This window comes from Rhinoderma darwinii, chromosome 12, assembly GCF_050947455.1.
Source record: "Rhinoderma darwinii isolate aRhiDar2 chromosome 12, aRhiDar2.hap1, whole genome shotgun sequence".
NCBI lineage: Eukaryota > Metazoa > Chordata > Amphibia > Anura > Rhinodermatidae > Rhinoderma > Rhinoderma darwinii.
In genome coordinates, this window is record NC_134698.1 from 63,014,263 (window position 1) to 63,034,032 (window position 19,770).

At 41.9% G+C, this 19,770-nt stretch overlaps 1 protein-coding gene across 9 annotated transcripts in view; it reads left to right on the top strand.

The window, feature by feature from the left end:
- Positions 1 to 19,770, top strand: part of KTN1 (kinectin 1) — a 105,860-nt gene that overhangs the window by 49,316 nt on the left and 36,774 nt on the right. For all 9 annotated transcript variants that reach the window (XM_075843272.1, XM_075843265.1, XM_075843270.1 and 6 more), the window contains exons 12-26: positions 3,014 to 3,082; positions 5,632 to 5,669; positions 6,110 to 6,200; positions 7,134 to 7,202; positions 8,641 to 8,678; positions 9,381 to 9,471; positions 10,747 to 10,815; positions 11,983 to 12,020; positions 13,394 to 13,484; positions 13,866 to 13,934; positions 14,045 to 14,079; positions 14,509 to 14,599; positions 15,352 to 15,420; positions 18,213 to 18,253; positions 19,143 to 19,233. In XM_075843272.1, coding sequence (XP_075699387.1) covers positions 3,014 to 3,082; positions 5,632 to 5,669; positions 6,110 to 6,200; positions 7,134 to 7,202; positions 8,641 to 8,678; positions 9,381 to 9,471; positions 10,747 to 10,815; positions 11,983 to 12,020; positions 13,394 to 13,484; positions 13,866 to 13,934; positions 14,045 to 14,079; positions 14,509 to 14,599; positions 15,352 to 15,420; positions 18,213 to 18,253; positions 19,143 to 19,233 — 990 coding nt within the window. The remainder of the gene's footprint in view (positions 1 to 3,013; positions 3,083 to 5,631; positions 5,670 to 6,109; positions 6,201 to 7,133; positions 7,203 to 8,640; positions 8,679 to 9,380; positions 9,472 to 10,746; positions 10,816 to 11,982; positions 12,021 to 13,393; positions 13,485 to 13,865; positions 13,935 to 14,044; positions 14,080 to 14,508; positions 14,600 to 15,351; positions 15,421 to 18,212; positions 18,254 to 19,142; positions 19,234 to 19,770) is intronic.

Sequence of the window (19,770 nt, forward strand, 5' to 3'; positions counted from 1 at the left end):
GGGAGAGGCCTTCTCTGCCCGCACCAGGTGGGAGGATTTGGGACCTCCACCTGTCACACATTTATGACATATCCTGTGCATATGCCATCTATGTGTGCGTTGGGAAATTACCCCTTTAAGGACGGGGATCTTAGGACAAATCCCCATGGAGCTAGTGTGACGTCATGTCATGCCTAATGTCCTGGATATATGTTCTTCGTGTGAAATCCTCTATTGTGGTGTTACTTCTTGCCATATTGTTTATGCCCCACGCTGGTTTTTATTTGTTTTTTTTCGTTTAAACCTTGGAAATTTTGACCAATAACCATGCATACACATTTCGGCAGAAAATATTTACATGATCGACGCTTTAAAAAGGCTCTGTCACCAGATTATCAAATCCCTATCTCCTATTGAATGTGATCGGCGCTGCAATGTAGATAACAGCAAAGGTTTTTTTTTTGTTTTTTTAAACGATCATTTTTGGCTAAGTTATGAGCAATTTTATCTTTATGCAAATGAGCTTTTCAATTGACAACTGGGCGTGTTTTCTCGTTTTACCAACTGGGTGTGTATTGTGTTTTTACCAACTGGGCGTTGTGAATAGAAGTGTATGACGCTGACAAATCGGCATCATACACTTCTCATCGTTCCCACCCAGCTTCTTTCACTGCAGAAATACAGCGTGACGTCACCCACAGGTCCTTCAACATTGTCGTTGGACAAAGAAGATACATCGGCTCGAGGCGTCCAAAAGGTTAATATGCTTGTCTCTAGGGATTTTGCTATGCTTACCTGCACATACCCTGCACTGTACTCTCTGACGCCTGGTGCTGATGTCTTCTCTCTTCCGACGCCAAGGTTGAAGGACCTGTGGGTGACATCCTCATTCCCAGCCAGCTTCTTTCACTGCAGACACAGAGTGACGTCACCCACAGGTCCTTCAACCTTGGCGTCGGAAGAGAGAAGACATCAGCTCCAGGCGTCAGAGGGTACAGTGCAGGGTATGTGCAGGTAAGCATAGCAAACTCCCTAGAGACGAGCATATTAACCTTTTGGACGCCGGGAGCCGATGTATCTTCTTTGTCCGACGACAATGTTGAAGGACCTGTGGGTGACGTCACGCTGTATTTCTGCAGTGAAAGAAGCTGGGTGGGAACGATGAGAAGTGTATGATGCTGATTCGTCAGCGTCATACACTTCTATTCACAACGCCCAGTTGGTAAAAACACAATACACGCCCAGTTGGTAAAACGAGAAAACACGCCCAGTTGTCCATTGAAAAGCTCATTGCTCATAACTTGGACAAAAATGATCGTTTTAAAAAAAAAAATAAACAACGTTACTGTTCTCTACATTGCAGCGCCGATCACATTCAATAGGAGATAGGGATTTGATAATCTGGTGACAGAGCCTCTTTAAGTTGCATAGACACGTCTCCACCCTTTATACTGTGCTAGTGTGGTATTCATGGTTCACAAAAGATTCTCTTACACATCATAAAATATATTTTAAGGGGAGATACATTGACAATGATCTGATATATCCTAGATACATGTGAGAAGATCGAATTGGGGAAGTCTGTGGTCTCGGACCACCACTATTTTCCAGATTTTAAAAGACTACTAATTATTAGAAGGAAAATGTAAGTCCCTTTAGTACTGATCAGAGACGACATTTGAAGCACAAGGTCATTGATATGAATGTCAGATTCTCAGTAAGGCCCCCCCTGCACACGAATGTGCCCATAATCCGGGTCCGTGCCCATACATTAGATTAACATTGATGGAAACAGACGCAACCGACCGTTTATTGTGTATGGTGGGCTCCCGACTCTGACCCAACGGCAGATGTGGAGGGGAAAGCAGGGATGCCGGGACGGACTGATGTCATACGCTTCAGTGACGTGAGCGTTTTTTTAATAGACTTCTCTATAGGACTTGAAAAACACCAGAACAAAAACAATTGTACGAAAAAAGGCCACTAAAAACGCATGTACAAAGTTCATGACAAAACACCCCAATGCAGATGTAAACTTAGCCTTAGGATGAGGAGATTTAGCTTTTACTTGTGTCCGGCTTAGCTAATAGTTTACTATGTGCACAATTGCAATCTATTGTTATGCTTCAATGTATTTAAAAAATAAAATAAAATACAACAATTTTGATGGCCTATACTCAGGATAGGCCATCAATAGCTGATGGGTCGGGGTCTGACTACTGGGGCTCCTGTTGATCAGCTGTTTTGAAGGGGGTGCACTCGTTCGAGCGCTGCTTCCCCTTCATTTCTTCTTGCTCACTGTGACTGTTCGACATACGTTTAGCGGCAATTCACACGTATTGCAGCATTCTGGGAGATAAGGCTGTAATACCTGTGAATCGCCGCTAAATGTGTGTCGAACGTTCGCAGTGAGCAAGGGGAAGCAGCGCTCGAACGAGTGCTGCACCCCCTTCAAAACCGCTAATCAACAGGAGCCCCAGGAGTCAGACCCCGACCCGTCAACGATAGGCCATACATTTTTTATCGGCTGGAAAACCCCTTTTAAAATAAAGCAACATGAAAAAATTATCCTACTATTTAGTGTACACAGCTTCTGTGCTAAACGATGTTTCTCTTTGGTTACAGACTACAAAACAACCCCATGCGTAGTCAGATGCTGCAGTCGCGCTATTTTCATTCATCTGCCCATCTACTATCTGTAGGTTATCAAGATGCAGGGGCAGATGGACGGGGTGTAACAAATTATTTCCGAATCTGACTACACACAGTGTTTGTAGTCGGTAAACATGGAGACTCGCAGGTCTGTGCAGCAGCTGTAGGAACAAATCATTGGGGTGAAATTATCAAGCCTGTCTGCAAGGTTGCTTTTTATTTTGGATGCATAGGAGTAGTAAAAAAGGTCGCAAAAGTGTACATGGCCTTTATTAAAATGATAGGTGGCAGAATGTCGCCTTCGGTCAGGGAGGCTTTGATTACATAGGATATCTTATATGTACAGCATGATTCATTTGGGTTTTTTCTCATTCATTGTAAGGATTTACTGAAACAAAATGAAGCCCTCGGTGTTCAAATGCAGAAATACCATTCTCAGATCCAGGCTCAGGTAAAGACGTGTGTCCTAATGCTATATATGGTTTAAAAATTACATATATTTGTGCGTGGTTTATACTTAGAGGATCTGTCGCTAGTTTAGTAATGCCCAATCTCCCAGCTAATCTGATAGGGGCTGTCAAAACAAATCACACTGTAGTTATCAGCAGCAAAGCGCCTATTAGATTCGTTAGGAGATAGGGAATTAATAAACTAGTGACCGATCCTCTATAAGATGAGACCAGGATCAAGAATTCCTATTGATATATAACATGTATTCAGATGTTGAGGTGCGGTTAAAACCACATAAAAATAGCATGCGGTTTTTTTTTTGTGCGCATTCATGCGTTTTACTGCATCTGCATAAAAAAACGCATTATATCGCTGTAAAAAAACTTGCGGTTTCCTGAATGCGTTGTTCTGCTTGGTGGTGTTCTGTAGGAATATTCATTGTTTACTTCCAGTGGATAAAATTCTGTCCATGGTCATGTGATGGACACACAGGTGCTGGGATCGTTAGAAGACACAGCTCTGATACACATACTGTAACGAGCCGTGCACCTGTGTGTACATCACACGACCATGGACAGGAAGTAAACTGGGAATGTTACTATTGAATAACAACAAGCAGAGATCTTGAAAACCGAAATGAATACCAAAAGTGTATTAGGAAATTGTATAACTTTTAATTATGCAAAAAATAACATTTTCTGAAAGTGGACATCCCCTTTTAAAGTGACCTTGTGATGAGTCTGTATACTGTCTACATCCAGCTGAATAGTATATAAGGCAGAGCCCTGTCATTCAGCTGACATTCGCGAGAACGTACCCATGATGACGGCCTGAGAGCAGCTGACAGCACTTCCTTTACAAACATCTTGTCGTTTTCAGTTCGATACAGACACAGAAAACGGACTCTCGTTGCCGAATATTAGGGTGTATTCACACATGGCAGATTTGTTGCAGAATTTTTTGCCGCTAAAAAAATCCATTCCATGCATCTGAATAGGGTTGCTACTGCAACATGTGCATGAATTTCTGCAAACGAATGGAACGGTCTCAGAAATGTATGCAACATATCTGCCATGTGGGCACAGACCAACCAAGGCATGACGACCCTTGACCCGTTGGAAGTCCCAAGCATTCTCCCCTGCACGTGTGTTTTCTGCATGTAAGGAAAGTCTGTCCAGAAAAGTGACACAAATATGTTCCCTCACTATTTAAAGTACAATCGCACCTCTTGATTGGTTACTTTTATATCAGATTCACGCTGATTATTTAAATCTTTTGTTTTTTTTAGATTCAGTGGTATTATCCCACTAGTGTGTTATCTTATAATATGTTGATCCGTGTGGGGTCTAAAAGTGCCCGTACACATTGGATAAAAGTCGTCTGAACCCGACTATTTTGGCAGGACAGTCAGGATTTTTATTGTGTATGTGACCACACCTTGGCAGATGTTGGGCGGAAAGAAGTATCGGGCATTTTTTATTTCACCATGCCTGATCCTTCGTTCCTGCTCATGATCTGCCATAGGGGTATGGCAACGACGTATTCCCTTCTCCCCATAGAAGACACATGCACTCCCGGCTTACCCAAGCGTTCGTGTTTATGGGGGAGTTGGGAGGAAAAGCTGTTGGAATGGGCGTCCGGCTGACCAGCCATCTCAAGGGTATTAGTTAGGCCACTTTCACACAGCAGTATTTGGTCAGTATTTTTTATATCCGAACCAGGATATACCAAAAAAATCTGATCAAAGTACTGCCATGTGAAAGAGGTCTTAAAGAGGCACGGTCACCACATTATAAGTGGCCTATCTTGTACGTAATGAGATCAGCGCTGTAATGTAGATTTTATTTAGGAAAAATATCTATTTTTACCACGTTAGGAGCGATTTTATCTTAATGCCCAACTGGGCGTGTTTTTACTTTAGACCAAGTGGGCGTTGTACAGAGGAGTGTATGACGCTGACCAATCAGTGACCAATCAGCATCATACACTTCTCCCCATTCATTTACTCTGCACATAGTGATCCTGCGTTGTTCACTATGTGCAGTCACTTACACACACATTAACGTTACTGAAGTGTCTTGACAGTAAATAGACATCACCTCCAGCCAGGACGGGATGTCTATTCACAATCCCGACACTTCGCTAACGTTTGTGTGTGACTTACTCACACCACATTGAAATCACGCTGTGCTGTCATTTACAGCGAGATCTCGCGAGATTACGCTTGCTGTGCTGTAAGTCACACACAAACGTTACCGAAGTGTCCCTGTCAACATGCTGGAAAATCCCTTTAAATATGAGGAGTGCATTCAGTTTTTAAAGTGTATATAAGTCTTGGGTGCGCTTTTATGTGGACAGTGCTTGGGCTCTCCAGAGCTGAATCAAGACCAACTACATATCTATTTTGATTTAATTGTAAAATATCCCTTTAATCATTATTATAGTGTCCAGTTTTTAGTTTTTAGTTTTTTTCTCACTTCTGTAAGATAATGGTTTGCTGTTTTTTAATAAAGTTTTTTGTCTCCCCCCCCCCCCCCCCCCTCCCCCCAGTCTTCTGCTTCAGTCATAGTGGATGAACTACAGAAAAAGTAAGTGGTAGCAATATTATAACTAAAGGGGTTATATGGGAGTCTGGACAAATTATATTAGGGCCCGTAACCTGCCCTGTGTTATGTACGACACCTATACAGTGGCATACTGCAGCCTACAATGTAAAAAAAAAACGTATCCTCCGCAGTGTATGTTTTCTAGCAGTGGGACACTATAGAAAAAGCTCAGTCTGCTGCGCTTTCCTTTAAAAGAAAAAAAGTGTCGGAGCATACCATCCGGTCAAAAGACCTCGGTGGTGTGAATGGGGGAGGTGGGGGTCAATGACTACGTAATGGTTAACTAAACTTTACTGATTCTGGCACAAAATTTTCATATTTTGCTCTTGTAGACAGATTGTGTAAAGCCCCAGGGAGCTGTCGGAGGGCGGGAAGATTTTTTTTTTGTTGTTTTAATGTGACCTTTTGTTGTTTTATTTTAGGATTGTGGAGAAGAATATGGAAGTGAAACAGATGGAAGAATCCTTGGCTCACGAACGTGCTAATTTTTCGAACAATGGAGAAGAGCTAAAGGTAGGAAAAATTTTGCATAGGCAATCGATGAGCAAGGTGTGTGTGTGTGTGTGTGTGTGTGTGTGTGTGTATATATATATATATATCTCTATCACAACTAAACAAGATGCCTACGACTGACTATAGTAGGACACTTAGGGGGAGGTTTATTAAGACTGCCTCTTAATAAATGTCATATCTTTTGCCTGGCCCTCCTTAATGTGGCATAGTGACCTCAGCCATAACATTTAAGAAAAATGTATTGTTCTCCTCTTCGCTGTTCTCCTCTTCGCTGTTCTCCTCTTCGCTGTTCTCCTCTTCGCTGTTCTCCTCTTCGCTGTTCTCCTCCGGGTTCCCTCAGCATCCCACGGCTCATACAAGGTCCTTATTGCTGCATCATATACGTCGACTTGACGCTACCCTGTGTCACTACCATGTTTGAGCCGCTGAGGGAGCTTGAGAGGATCCGGAGTGGAGCAGTGAGTACTTTTTTTTTTTCTTTTTTTTTTGGTTTTTCTATTGTCCGATGTATAGGGGGGTAGTCTGATCAGGAGGAGCAAGGTACAGTTCCTGGCATGGGCTTCTGGCTTACTACGCCCCACAGAGTGAAATCTATGGCCGCTATGAACTGGTGTAGATCTCCGCTATAATTGACACCATTTTTCTGGCATGTAAATCTGTCGGGCTGGGGTGGCCTGTCCCCTTTTGTTAAGCCATGGCCCTTTTCTTAAACGCGAGGGTGGCATTAAATGCCCAAAAGTCTCAATTTTCAATGCAAATAATTGCGTAATGGTGTGAGAATAACAGAGATGGGTGGGCTCTGAAACGATCATGGAGGGGAAAAAAATAATTGGCTGTATGAGTTGATCAGAAGTTATAGTCAGGCTATTGTGTTTGCCATGCTGTAAGTATGTGGATTTTTTTAAATGTTTTTATTTACTTTCTTGATGGCAGGATCTTCGGAAACATAATGAATCATTGAATGTTCAGATACAGAAGTACGTTGCACAATTACAAACCCAGGTAAGATCGCCGCTGGGCTGCCATCTGCGTTGGGATTGCTCTCTGAAGCCTGCGGTTGGTGTGATCTCCCATCCTCAGACTAGCCCCTCTCCTTTCCAGCATTGTAAGGCCACAATTCTTCACTTTTCTGTGAGAAAACACGTAGCACCGAATGCCAAGATCATTTTCACCATGTAGGAAAGCTATGTGTATGGTCCTCCTCAAGTTCACCTCTCAGTAATCTATAACATAATATTGCAGGTCTTGCTTATCACAATGAATAAGGATCCAAAATGTTAAAACCTGGGAGACCATTTGTTTCCATTTCGTCTCTTTACGCACAGCGCGCGGTGTAGACAATTGGCAATCTATACTGCGAAATTCAGAGATGAGGTCTATTCTGAAAATTCTTCCCAAGATAGATAATCCAATAATATTTGTTCCTAATGTTGTAGAATATCCACAGTACACGTTAAAGTATCTCCCTCTCTAAACCACCAAATATCCTGGTTACTACTTTTAAAGGGGTTCAAATGAATGGGTAATTGTGTAACAAATCGCTGCACTGGCCAATGCCCTAATAGAGCACATAGTCGGGTGTAGTCTTGAAAGGATAACCCCTTTTTAATATCGGATTTGAAAATAGTTAGAATTTTGTGTAGAATTCATTCATATTTAGGTCTTTGAAAACCAAATAAAAATGCCAATTCATAAGGTTACAAAACCTGATAGGCTGCAAATTGGTGCAATCTACAGTACAAGCCGTGAAACCAGAAACTACCCGTGATAAAGTTATGCAAATTTCCGTTAAATTATGTAATAGAATGTAATTGTATTTAACCTTCCCGTCCACACCATGTAAATTAACAGGCCAACAGTCGTTGTGCATGCACCACATTCATTTACATGATGGCATTGAGCTCTCCTGCACGCGGTGACATCGTCAGGATCGAACTTTCACACGGACATCCCTGTCCTGTACTGTAACCAGGAACTGAAAGATTCTGGTCTCAAAACACTCTAACCACGGTGCCCCCTTTTTAGAAAACTGGTCTAGAAAAGTTGTTAAAGTCCCCACTGTTCAGGAAGGGCTAGGAGGGGATCTATCTATCTATCTATCTATCTATCTATCTATCTATCTATCTATCTATCTATCTATCTATCTATCTATCTATCTATCTATCTATCTATCTATCTATCTATCTATCTATCCATCCATTGTAATCCTGCCTGTGATGATAATGAGATGACTGCTGACAAGTGATCTCTACAGAACAGGAAGTGTCAGTCTATTGTGAGGCTCAGTGGCCAGAGTGAAAACTGCAAGATTTTAGGATTATTTTTTTAATATAGATAATGACATAGCAAATTAAAAGATCACCAAAAATTATTCGAAAATCTAAAACGTGATTTAAACAGTAGGTTATTTTTTGACGACACATTCCCTTTAATTTTCCAGGCATCCGCATCAGTCATTGCTGAGCAACTACAGAAAACGTAAGTACATTTAAAAGCTGAAGCTGTTGCGACGTTGAAGCTTTTTGTGAATAAAATGGATTTGATGCAGTTGGCGTTATATGAACAGTTCGTGTTATGTAAGCTGGTATCAAGTATTCCGCATGAACCGTAGTGAAGGATCTCTTACGGAAACTTCATAAGATTGACAGAACAATTTATTCTTTAACAGAAGCAGGATAGACTAATTTCTCTCTGCTCATTTTACATTTGGACGCGTTCGGCCTTTCTTTTGCTGCGTGCAAAACGAGGGGTTGGCAGAACTTGCAGGACACATATTTGAGTAATCTTCCTAAAAGGAGCCTTGGCAACGCTGACACCCGTATTACACATAGTCCTTTCTTTGCTGGTCCAGCTTGTCAGAATGTGCTCGCTACTTTCCTCTTAGATCACATATATAAGGGACTACACTCATTCCCATCCATGTCTCACGATCACTGATGGTTTTGCACCACTGAGTGATTTTCTGGACAGCCGTTAATGAGGGGGTTTATGGCTTTCACCCCCTCTCATCAAATTGACATTTGGAAAATATGGGGCCCATATAGTGTTTTTGTCCAGGGCCCCACTTCTGTCAGTGTCCACTACTCTGAGGCAGTGTATGCTGCATATAGAGAGAGGTTCTTTATATTTCAGCCGTCTCTGATCTCTAACCGTAATTGGGGTATTTTATTGTTGTTGCAGCATTGATGATAAAGACAAGGAGATAAGACAGGTGAAAGATGCTGTTGCTCTCGAACAAGCCAATTTCGCAAACAGTGGAGAGGAACTGAAGGTAATATATGAGCTGCTAATAAAAAAAACACCATTTTAAAGGTTAAATCGACATAAATATTTAAGTTTTTTGCCTTAGTCAATTTACGTATTGTTAATTTCTCCATTCACATCTAAAGTTGAATTCAAAATGGTTTAACTACAGTAAGATTTATCACTTTCTAATGTACTGTCTGTAGCTGAAATGTCTCTGTAAACCAGTCTCATGTAGTCACATGACCATGCTCCTGGTGTTTGATCTCCTGTTTGCGTGACGTACTTTGAACACGTGGTTATCTCCGCCCCCCCTTCCTCTAGTACAGGACTCACGCATCACATGCCTCTTATCTTCACTGCTTCCCCCCTCTCTCCCTTTCTCTGGAGGGATCGTGTTTCTCATGCTGGACAGCAGATAGTTCAGTCTAGCAGCAGAACAGCAGAGCTGTGTCTAAGTAGCAGACAGTGAGTATTCACAGCACTACCCTACGCTTTATAATAGGAGCATGCAGGCCGCTGTAAATAAAGGCAACGTATGGGATAGGAATCATGAGAACTGTATTCTTTTATATGGTAATCCCGCAAAAAAAAATAAAAAAAATACTTCTGAACTGTGGTGGCATCATCCGGTGAGCATTCAGGATCACATAGGTACTATTCTGTGTTTTTCAGAAGCTCAGAAAACCCCTTTTATACTGAACTTTTATAGCTCACTGCATCCTGGTGTAGCGTAATTATTGCCCACCCGTTGAAGTACCGATGTGTGGTACATAAAGTGGTTGTCGCATTGCATCATGGGATATCCATTGAGATCAATAGTATTTTATTTTGCACAATGGATTTCGGTCGTGCACCGGTGCAGAGAGCTCAATGGTGCTTCACTAGCTATAAATAGTTGGAGTTCCTGATCAGGTGACCACCATCAATTACAGTGATTTCCAAGCTTTCCATATTTTATGAAATATAACCTACCAGCATGCCCTGGAAGTCTGTAACTGTCAGTGCATGCTAGGAGTTGTAGTTCTACACGGCTGGGGAGTCACTGTTTGGAGACCACTGCTCAATTGACTCTGATTGTCCTAATCGGACATATGCAAACACTTATCTAAACTGGACGACCCCTTTAAAAGTCGACCTGAATGGTCTCCATATAGTAGACAGCCGCAGTGCTTCAATGGTAACAAGTGAAGGCAGGTTTGGTTTGTCCTTCTGTTTTCATTGCGAAGTATTCATCATGCTGCAGTTATTGTCTTTGTGATCGATGGACCTGGTTGTCACCTTCACATTTAACCTCTTCCAGACACTACAGAGAGAAAACATATCACTGAGGGCCGAGCTACAGAAGATTCAGGCTACAAAGAGTGAACAGGTAAGGAGGGTTCACGTGTGTACTCCAGGTTTCATGTTTTTCTTAGAAAACTAGATGCATCATTGGACCTTTAAAATATTTACAGAACTGCAAAATAGATTTTTATGGCTCACAGCCGGTTTTGCTTTAAAGTGGAACTAAACTTATAGGGACATATCAAGTTTTGATTTGTGGGGTTCCGAGCACTGACCCCCACTGATCGCTAAAACGAGGCAGCAGAAACGCTCGGGTGAGCACTGTGCCGCTTTGTTTCCGATTTGTCTTTCCTCTGAGAGATGTATGGGCTCAATATAAAATCTGAGTCCGTACACCCATCGCTCAGTTTACCCTTTTAAGATAAACAGGTGGACCCTAAACAGTAGAAAAGTGTAAAGATAGAATGCATACAAAAATATTGAATGGTACTGATCGGCAGTGAAACTCGCAGCCGCCCCTTGCAGACGAGCCACAATCTCTCTGTAAACCATGAAGTGGCTGCTTCGTTTGCTGGAGCGGTGCTGCCTTTTCTGCTTATTGGCGTGGCTACCAGGAGAGTGACCGCCACCCATCAAACATTGATGGCCCATCATAATGATAGTCTAACTTCTGGAAAATCCCTTTAATGTAATTTTTGTGTCCTGAGCCTTTTGATCCACCACATTGATAGTAAAAAGGCTGTACTATCGCGCATGTAAGGCCCTGTTCACACGGGTGGGACGTGACACAAATTTCAGCAAGGATTCCGTGACCATTCGCTTCCAATGCATGCGAAAGAGGTCCACAAACCCTCAGACATGCCTCCGCTAATATTTGTGTGCCTTTTTGTCCGGTGCGGGTGGGAAAAAAATCCATGAGAATAAGAAGCATGCCACGGATCCCGACGTAAAGACGAGTGGGGTTTGCCAACGGCAAATCTGACGTGTCTGAACGTAGCCTTAACGATCCAATCGTTGTAGACCTTTCTGCCACGTTTAGAGAATCTGTCACAGGAGAATAGATTTTCTTAATACAGAAGTCTTCCTTTTGGGTTAGTGACCGACTATTTGTGTTAGTGATCCCGTCCCATTTGCTGCTTTTATAGTGACGTGTGAGATGTGTGATTAGTTCTTTACGTCAATTTTCAATTTTTATGTTTAGGTTGCCAGCAGATAAATATAATAAATTATCGTTGTATATTTTTTATTTCAGTCCGCTGCTGCTCAAACGCTGGAAAATTTGCAAAAGAGGTATGTGTTCTACAGACTGCAGGACGCTGAGGATAAATCAGTGGTTCCCAACCGTTTTCTATGCCCCCGTAAAAGTAATATCACATTTTAAAGATGAAGAAGTTTAATTTCTCAACCACGTACAATACTGCGGATAAACAAATTGAACTTAAAAAAACAAAAACGTTTAAGTTGGTGCATAGAATGCAAATATAAATTTAGCAATTAGATTCGAAGTTAGTAAGTAAGGGGTGTGCTGACATGTGACGCAGTTGCATAGTATTTCCGCAGCGTATTATTCCGCAACTCAGACAGATTTCTCTAGTTCTTGCGTTGCAGAATGTTTTTCCCATGGGCATACAATGTAAAGCTTTACACAACAATGCAAGTATACCACGTGTGAGCGCACCTTAATGGTGTCAGAATTGGTTATCGTACATTGGTTACAGAAGTAGCCTATTTTTAGGAGATCGATAATAACCCTACAATTATTTTACTATGGTGAACCCATTCATTTAAATCAAAATAATCAGTTTAGTTACATTGAGCATTATTTTTATTTTGAACAGTCTGCCACCTACAGGTGGCTGAGAGAACCACTTTATTTGTATTTTTTTTCCCCAGGTTTCAGAGCATAGGATATTTTATACCTGCCAAAATCTGTATATAATTGTATAAGGAACATGGTGCAATGTCATTTTATACTACTGGCTATTCTTCATAAACGTCATTATGGCCCCATGCACACGGCCGTGCCCGTAATTCTGGCCCGCGATTGTGGGTACGGCCGGCCGCCCGCCGACTGCCACCCGCATTTTCGGCCCGCAAAAGAAAGGACATGTTCCATAATTTTCTGAACATTTCTACGGCACGGACATCCATCCGTAGCGATACGGAAAGGTGTCCGCGTTCAATGGAAGTGAATGGATCCGTTTTTTACGATTATATGCATGTGGCCAAACCGTTCACCAGAGTGTTTAAAGAAGTTCTTCAGGCATTTTATATTGATGGCCTATCCTTCAGTCGGACAGCGGGGGTGCTGTTCGACTGCCAGCACCACCCGCTGATCAGCTAATTGATTGGGCCGAGGAATTTGTTGTTGCAGCCAGTTTACAAGTGAATTGGACTGAGCTGCAATTCCAGGCACCGCGCCATACACATTCATAGAGACGACGATCGCCTCGGCCCTTCAGTCAGTATATTGGCGGGGTTGCCCGGAGTCAGACCCCCACCGATAACCAATTTTACAAAGCGGTTGCCTCCAATGTGAGCAGGAGACCAGTGCGTTGTAGGGATTATATAGCGTCCATAGTAACACTTGCCTAACTGTAAACCTGCAGATCTGTCACTGATAAAATTGTACTAACTGTGTGTTCATTCTCTTCTGCCCCCAGTGTTGAGGAAAGAGATGACAAGATCAAAGCTCTGGAAGAGAGACTGAAGTCTGAGCTTGTGGATGTGACCAGTACCATTGAGAAGCACAAGGTATAGACAGCTTTTTTTTTAGTGTTTCTTACTAGGGTGGGTTTCTATTGTCCGGAATACAGCTACTAAAAAGTAGTGTCACATAGCGGAAGATTGGGAGCTGCGGGTGCTCTGGCTCAGAGGAGGATTCCTTACGGGGGAACGTCCCTATGACGTCCATACGTTCTAATGGGACGTATGAACAGGGGTTGTTTTAATGAGACCACCCCCTTTAATTCCTCACAGCCCTCCAATCCTACAGCCAATCCAGTCTTCTAATAAAAGGTATTGATGGTTTTAATAGAATACATTGGGGAATTACAGTTTATGCAGTTCCCTATTCGATACGTCTGCCGTTAACCGTGATCACATTGGTTTTTAACAATCCTATTGGCGTTTCAGGCACTGCAAAATCTCAACCATGACTTACAGGCGCAGGTGCAGAAGCTGCAGGAACAGTCTCAAGGCCAGGTAGATAACCAGACAAGATTTTGATTGTGAAATACTTGGCGGTACATTTGCATCGCATCTAATAACTTTTCTGTTTTTGTTTCCTCTCCACCCCCTCCCCCCCACTCCAGGCAAATAAAGAAGTGCTTGTTCAGATGGAGCAGAGGTAACTGTATAAAGTAGTTAATATAGCACATAGTAGGGCAGTGCTATTTATGTAGAGGATCGCTTCACCAGTCACAATCTGTTTTACCATCTCCAGAAGGGGTGGTCAAGAATTAGAAAAACATGGCTACTTTTTTCCAAAAACGACACGGCACTTGTCCAGAGGTTGTGTTTAGTATTGCATCTCAGCCCCATTTACTTTTATTGAGCTGAGCTGCAATACCAGATACAAACCATGGACAGGTGTGGCGCTGTTTTTGGAAGGAAGCAGCCATATTTTTTTTTTAAGTCTGGACAATCCCTTTAAGGAATTGCTGTTTATCTGATGTTGCACCCACACTTGAAAGAGAACACTTTAATTGCAAGCAAGAAAGCTGCTACATTTTCTTAATGTTTTATAGTAACATCTTAATATTTTCCGTTTTTTAAGCATGCAAGAAAAGGACGAGAAACTCAAAACAGTTGAAGAGTTGTTGGAGTCTGGACTCATACACGTGGCCAACAAGGAAGAAGATTTGAGGGTAATCATTCAGTGTGTGATTTTTAAAAAAAATATGTACAGTAAAATTCCTTTATTTGTCGTGCAGAACTACTGAACGGCAAAATAATCTGAAAGCCTCAAACAATTAACAGAAATAAGGGCATATTCACACCTGAATCTGGTGTTTCCATTGTTCGGCTCTGTCCAGAGGAGCAGAACAATGAAAATACCGGAAGCGCTGGTTTCTATTGTATGTCGGACACCATCGGCGCCCGACGCAACCCATTGACGTTTTTTTTCTTTTATTTATTTTTTACGTTTTAGGACCCCTTATTAACCTTTCATATATTTCTACAGAGACGTCCACTGTAGGACGTTTTTCCCATGTATTAGAAATATTTATATGGATGTCACTTTTCAAGGTGTCTTGCTTTAATTCTGAGTAGATGGTGGAGCTCCTTCTTTTCTTAGGAATATAAAGTTGCTTAAGTGTTATATATAATATTACATTAAAAAAAATATATAAAATGCAGCGTGCTGTACGGGATTGGAGGGCGTTAATCCTGGTCCCTTAATTAGATTACCCCAATACCGTGATGCCCACATTGCACAGCTCCAACCTTTTGTGGGTGAAGGAGGGGTAAAGGGGACTAACTTACCAGACTTGCCGTTATGTTAACCTGCGAAGGTCGAGAGAAATTAATATGTAATGAATAATGTTAATCTTTGTACAATTATGCAAAACCACTGGACATTTGCATAACAACATTTTATATTTTTATTTTTTTTTAGTTGCTGAGGGATGAAAATGCATCCTTAAGAATGGATTTGCAGAATTTTAAGGCACAACACAATGACCAGGTAATTGTGCCAGATGATGTGAGCTGAGGGACGCCTAGAAGTCTCTTTAAGCAATTCGGCGTTCATCGCTATTGTTTCTTCCAAAACGATGGAAACCATGACCGCAACCCAGGGACCCGGTTGTAAGTTAGTGGGGTCTGTTGGACGCCGTTGAGATCTATATTGTGATTTAGCTAGTGGAATCTGCGACGCACATGTGAATATAGACCAAGTCTGTACTGTCTCAATTCTTTTGACTGTATTATGCACATGGAGGTGTTACAGCTCCGTACTTCTTAAAGGTTGTACAGAGCTGTACTGTATAGGGCACCAATAGCCTTGTATAGAGCTGTACTGTATAGGGCACCAATAGACTTCTATAGATCTGTACTGTATAGGGCACCAATAGACTTCTATAGAGCTGTACTGTATAGGGCACCAATAGACTTCTATAGAGCTGTACTGAATAGGGCACCAATAGACTTCTATAGAGCTGTATTGTATAGGGCGCCAATAGACTTCTATAGAGCTGTACTGTATAGGGCACCAATAGACTTCTATAGAGCTGTACTGAATAGGGCACCAATAGACTTCTATAGAGCTGTACTGAATAGGGCACCAATAGACTTCTATAGAGCTGTACTGTATAGGGCACCAATAGACTTCTATAGAGCTGTACTGTATGCTCCATATGTCTCTGACTTAAGAAAAACCTAAAAGAATAAAATTTGGCATGCTCCGTTGGATGCCATATTATGGAGCTATAGGGTGACATACTTGGCAGCATGGCGCACAATACAATAGTACTTTGTGTACGGCCATGTGGTCGTCTGCACACAGCGCTCTGCGGCGACCTTACCCTGTGCTAAATCATACACTGATCCTAAGAAAAACGAAAATAAAAATCCGATTTATAATTCAGCATACAAACCCAGCAGGCATGAAGATGTATGAAAAATGTCAGATATGGGTTATTTTTAATTGCATTACTGCTATATCTACTGTGCTGATAAATGTGAGATTGCTGCCGACAGGATGGAGATGGATGAGGACAAACTATCGTACAAAAACGATCATGGGTCCACATACATAACGGCCATTGCTCCTTGGAAATAGATGTGACGATCGCTGATCTACGTATTGTATCGTCAATCGGCGCTCACTTTACCAGCCAGGAATCGGGCCACGTAAAAGAGCCTTAAGCATTATACCTGTACAATAGGAGACACCTGTCTCTTGGGCCTAGGCCTACAAAATGAATTCAGGGTAAGTAGGAATCCGCAATACTCTGCTCTAATTAAGAAACCGCCTTGGACAGATGGAAGGAGTGCATGATGGAGGCAGTCACCACCCCTGAATGAACAATGCAATAGACAAAGTTGGTCTTCACCTCCTTACATCTGCATCTTTGTGCTTTGTTTGCAGCAGATTAGCGCCTGTCCATATGTTGTACTTCGCCAAGAGGTGCTGACCAACTTTGTTGCGCTGTACGTTTGAGGATGGTGACCGCCGCCATCTTGTCGTACACGTCTCATTTGTCAGACTGTTTTTAATTAGTATAGAATAAAGCTGGTTCGTACCTATCCTCAGTTAATTTTGTAGACCTAGGCCCAAGAGTGGTGAGTTTTTTTTGTTGTACAGGTATATTGTTTAGTGTAGGGATCCCCCCTGGTTGAGGTCGCCTTGTCGTGACAGATGGGCTCACACAATTTGATCAAAATGAGCACTAAATTGACAATTCTACTAAGCAGACTCTTAAAGGGATTTCCCTATTTCAGACATTGATGTATACGGTTACATCCAGAATTATACCACTGTTGTCTTCCGTAGATGTCCAGGCCTTTTGGAGTTCATGAGATCACTAGTGCTCTCTTTTTTTTTTCCAAGAATGTACCGAACTGTTGATTTGGCCGCTCCTAACATTTGAGCAATCTCTCCGATGGATTTCTTCATTTTTTTCAGCCTAACGATAGTCTACTTCACTTACATTGAGAGCTCCTTTGACCTCATGTTGTGGGTTCACAGCAACAGCTTCCAAATGCAAATGTCAAACCTGGAATCTACTCCAGACCTTTTACCTGCTTAATTGATGATGGATTAACCAGGGAATAGCCCATGCAGCCCATTAAATAGCTTTTCAGATAATTGTCCAATTACCTTTGGTCCCTTGAAAAAGAGGCAGCTACATATTAAAGAGCTGTAATTCCTAAACCCTTTCTCAAATTAGAGTGTGAATACCCTCAAATTAAAGCTGAGAGTCTGCACTTTAAGCCCATATTAATTGTATAACTGGATATTCAATATGTTTTGGTTAACACCAAAAATGCCAAAACTTGTGTCACTGTCCAAATAATTCTGGACCTAACTATGTTATCCGTGTCTGGTCAGTGGGGGGTCCAATAGCTGCACCGAAGCCTAGAATTTATGGGGTCGTTGTTCTAGAGAAAAAAAACAACTGCCAATTTATTTATTTTTTGGGGGTTTTCCGTGACACCGGGCGCTGGGTGAAATCTGTATTATGGGGCTGTTTTGCAATTGTTTGAATAGCATCTGTATTGCAGCAGTGCTGTATCAGAGAAAAGCTGAAGGGGTTGTGGGCCCTTTTTATTTTAGGCATCATCTTGGGCCCCCACTGATCCAATATTAATGGCATATCCTATTGATATAACATCAATTTTGGTTGAGAACTTCTTTTAGCATTTTTACGTGTTTCTGATGAGGACTGTCGGTTTATCACTTGGTTATATAAGGATTACACCTTGGACATCTTAGTTTTAAAACACTGTGGTAATGTATTACGTGTTTTATTACAGGTAGCCCTCACGTCTCTGGTGGTTGAAGATCTAAGAAATGTGTAAGTTGATAACTCTTAATCTTTTCTCGTACATTTGTTACAAGGAGATGAATATAATCTGCAGATATTTCACTATAAAAGTAGTGGGTGTCTCATACATGCAAGTAAATAAGCTTGTCAGATAACGGCCAACAACTGCCTGCCGATTTATGTAATACAAGTTCAAAGTATTTTGTTAATTAACACCTATAAGATCTAATTTTCCTGCCCTTTGGCCCATGTTACAATGAGTCGTGCGCACTGTCATATGTACCCCTAGCTGCTGCGTTACTGCTGTGCCAGACGGGGGTGCTGCTGTGTGGGGAGACAACCCATCTGTTGATTTGGGGTGTCCTAGGTGCATTAAAAGGGTTGTCTTATGAAGTCATCCCCTAGCCAAATATCCTATCGGGGCCTATAGACGAGACATAGACGGGATGTCCCCAGTATAAGCCAGAACCCTCTGGTGGACTCAAACCATCCATGTATTACAAGGACTGCCATTGATCTGAATGGCTGACATGTAATGCTGCATTTTACCTTTTGACAGCTAATTTTGCCACGGGTGACAAGAGCTGGACCATAGTTTCAAAGGGGTTGAAGGGCAGCCCCTTTTAACGCAGGCAAATAGTGATCTGCAAGTGGCGGCTGCTTTGCTTGCAGCATTAACCATTTGGACACTATCAAGGCTAAGTTACGACAACACATTCTCCCTGACAAATCCTGTCCTTACAACTATGGCCGCGTGGCGTCTCTTGGTTGCAAAACGGTCACTGTCATTTGTTACCGTGGCCATAAACTTGGCTGGTTAATGCTAAATCGTCACAGTAGGTAGCTAAAGTGAATGGCGTGGTTACTAGACGTTTTCTTCTCCATGTTTTTTAAAATGTTGATTTATTATTATCCTTAGGATCCATGAGAAGGACGGCAAGATAAAGTCTGTAGAAGATCTCCTACGGGCTGAGCAGCTGAGGGTTGACAAGGAGGGGAGGACTGTGCAGGTATTACCCAGATATCAGCCATTGTTTATATCTCCACCTTCACTCCTGCTCTCCAGAAGCGTCCGACTTGGCGCCGCTTATAGGCAGCGGTCATTTATAGTTGGTAAACAAATGGCGAGAACATGGGTCTACCCCTTTATAAACCTCTAGTAAGACCGCACATGGAATAATGGGTACGGTTTTGGGCACCAAAAAAGTCTGCCAGGTGTGAATATAGCGGTCTAAAGTGACTGAAATCTAAAAATCAACTATAAATACACGAGATATTGTTGCTTCATTTGCTCGTGTACATTAATTTTCCAAGTTTGCAGGTATATATTTTACTGTATGTTACATTTGTAGTTTACGCACCGGTCATCACGGATGTGGTACTTTAGCCCATTTACAGTATTTCTTTATTTTTACATTCCATAATGATGACGATAACTTCCAATAAGTTTAATATTTTTTGGCACAGTTTTTCAAATTAAAACAAAATGTTTGGTGCTGTAATGAGGAGCCAGTGTGAACATGACCAGTCAATGGGCTATCCGCTCT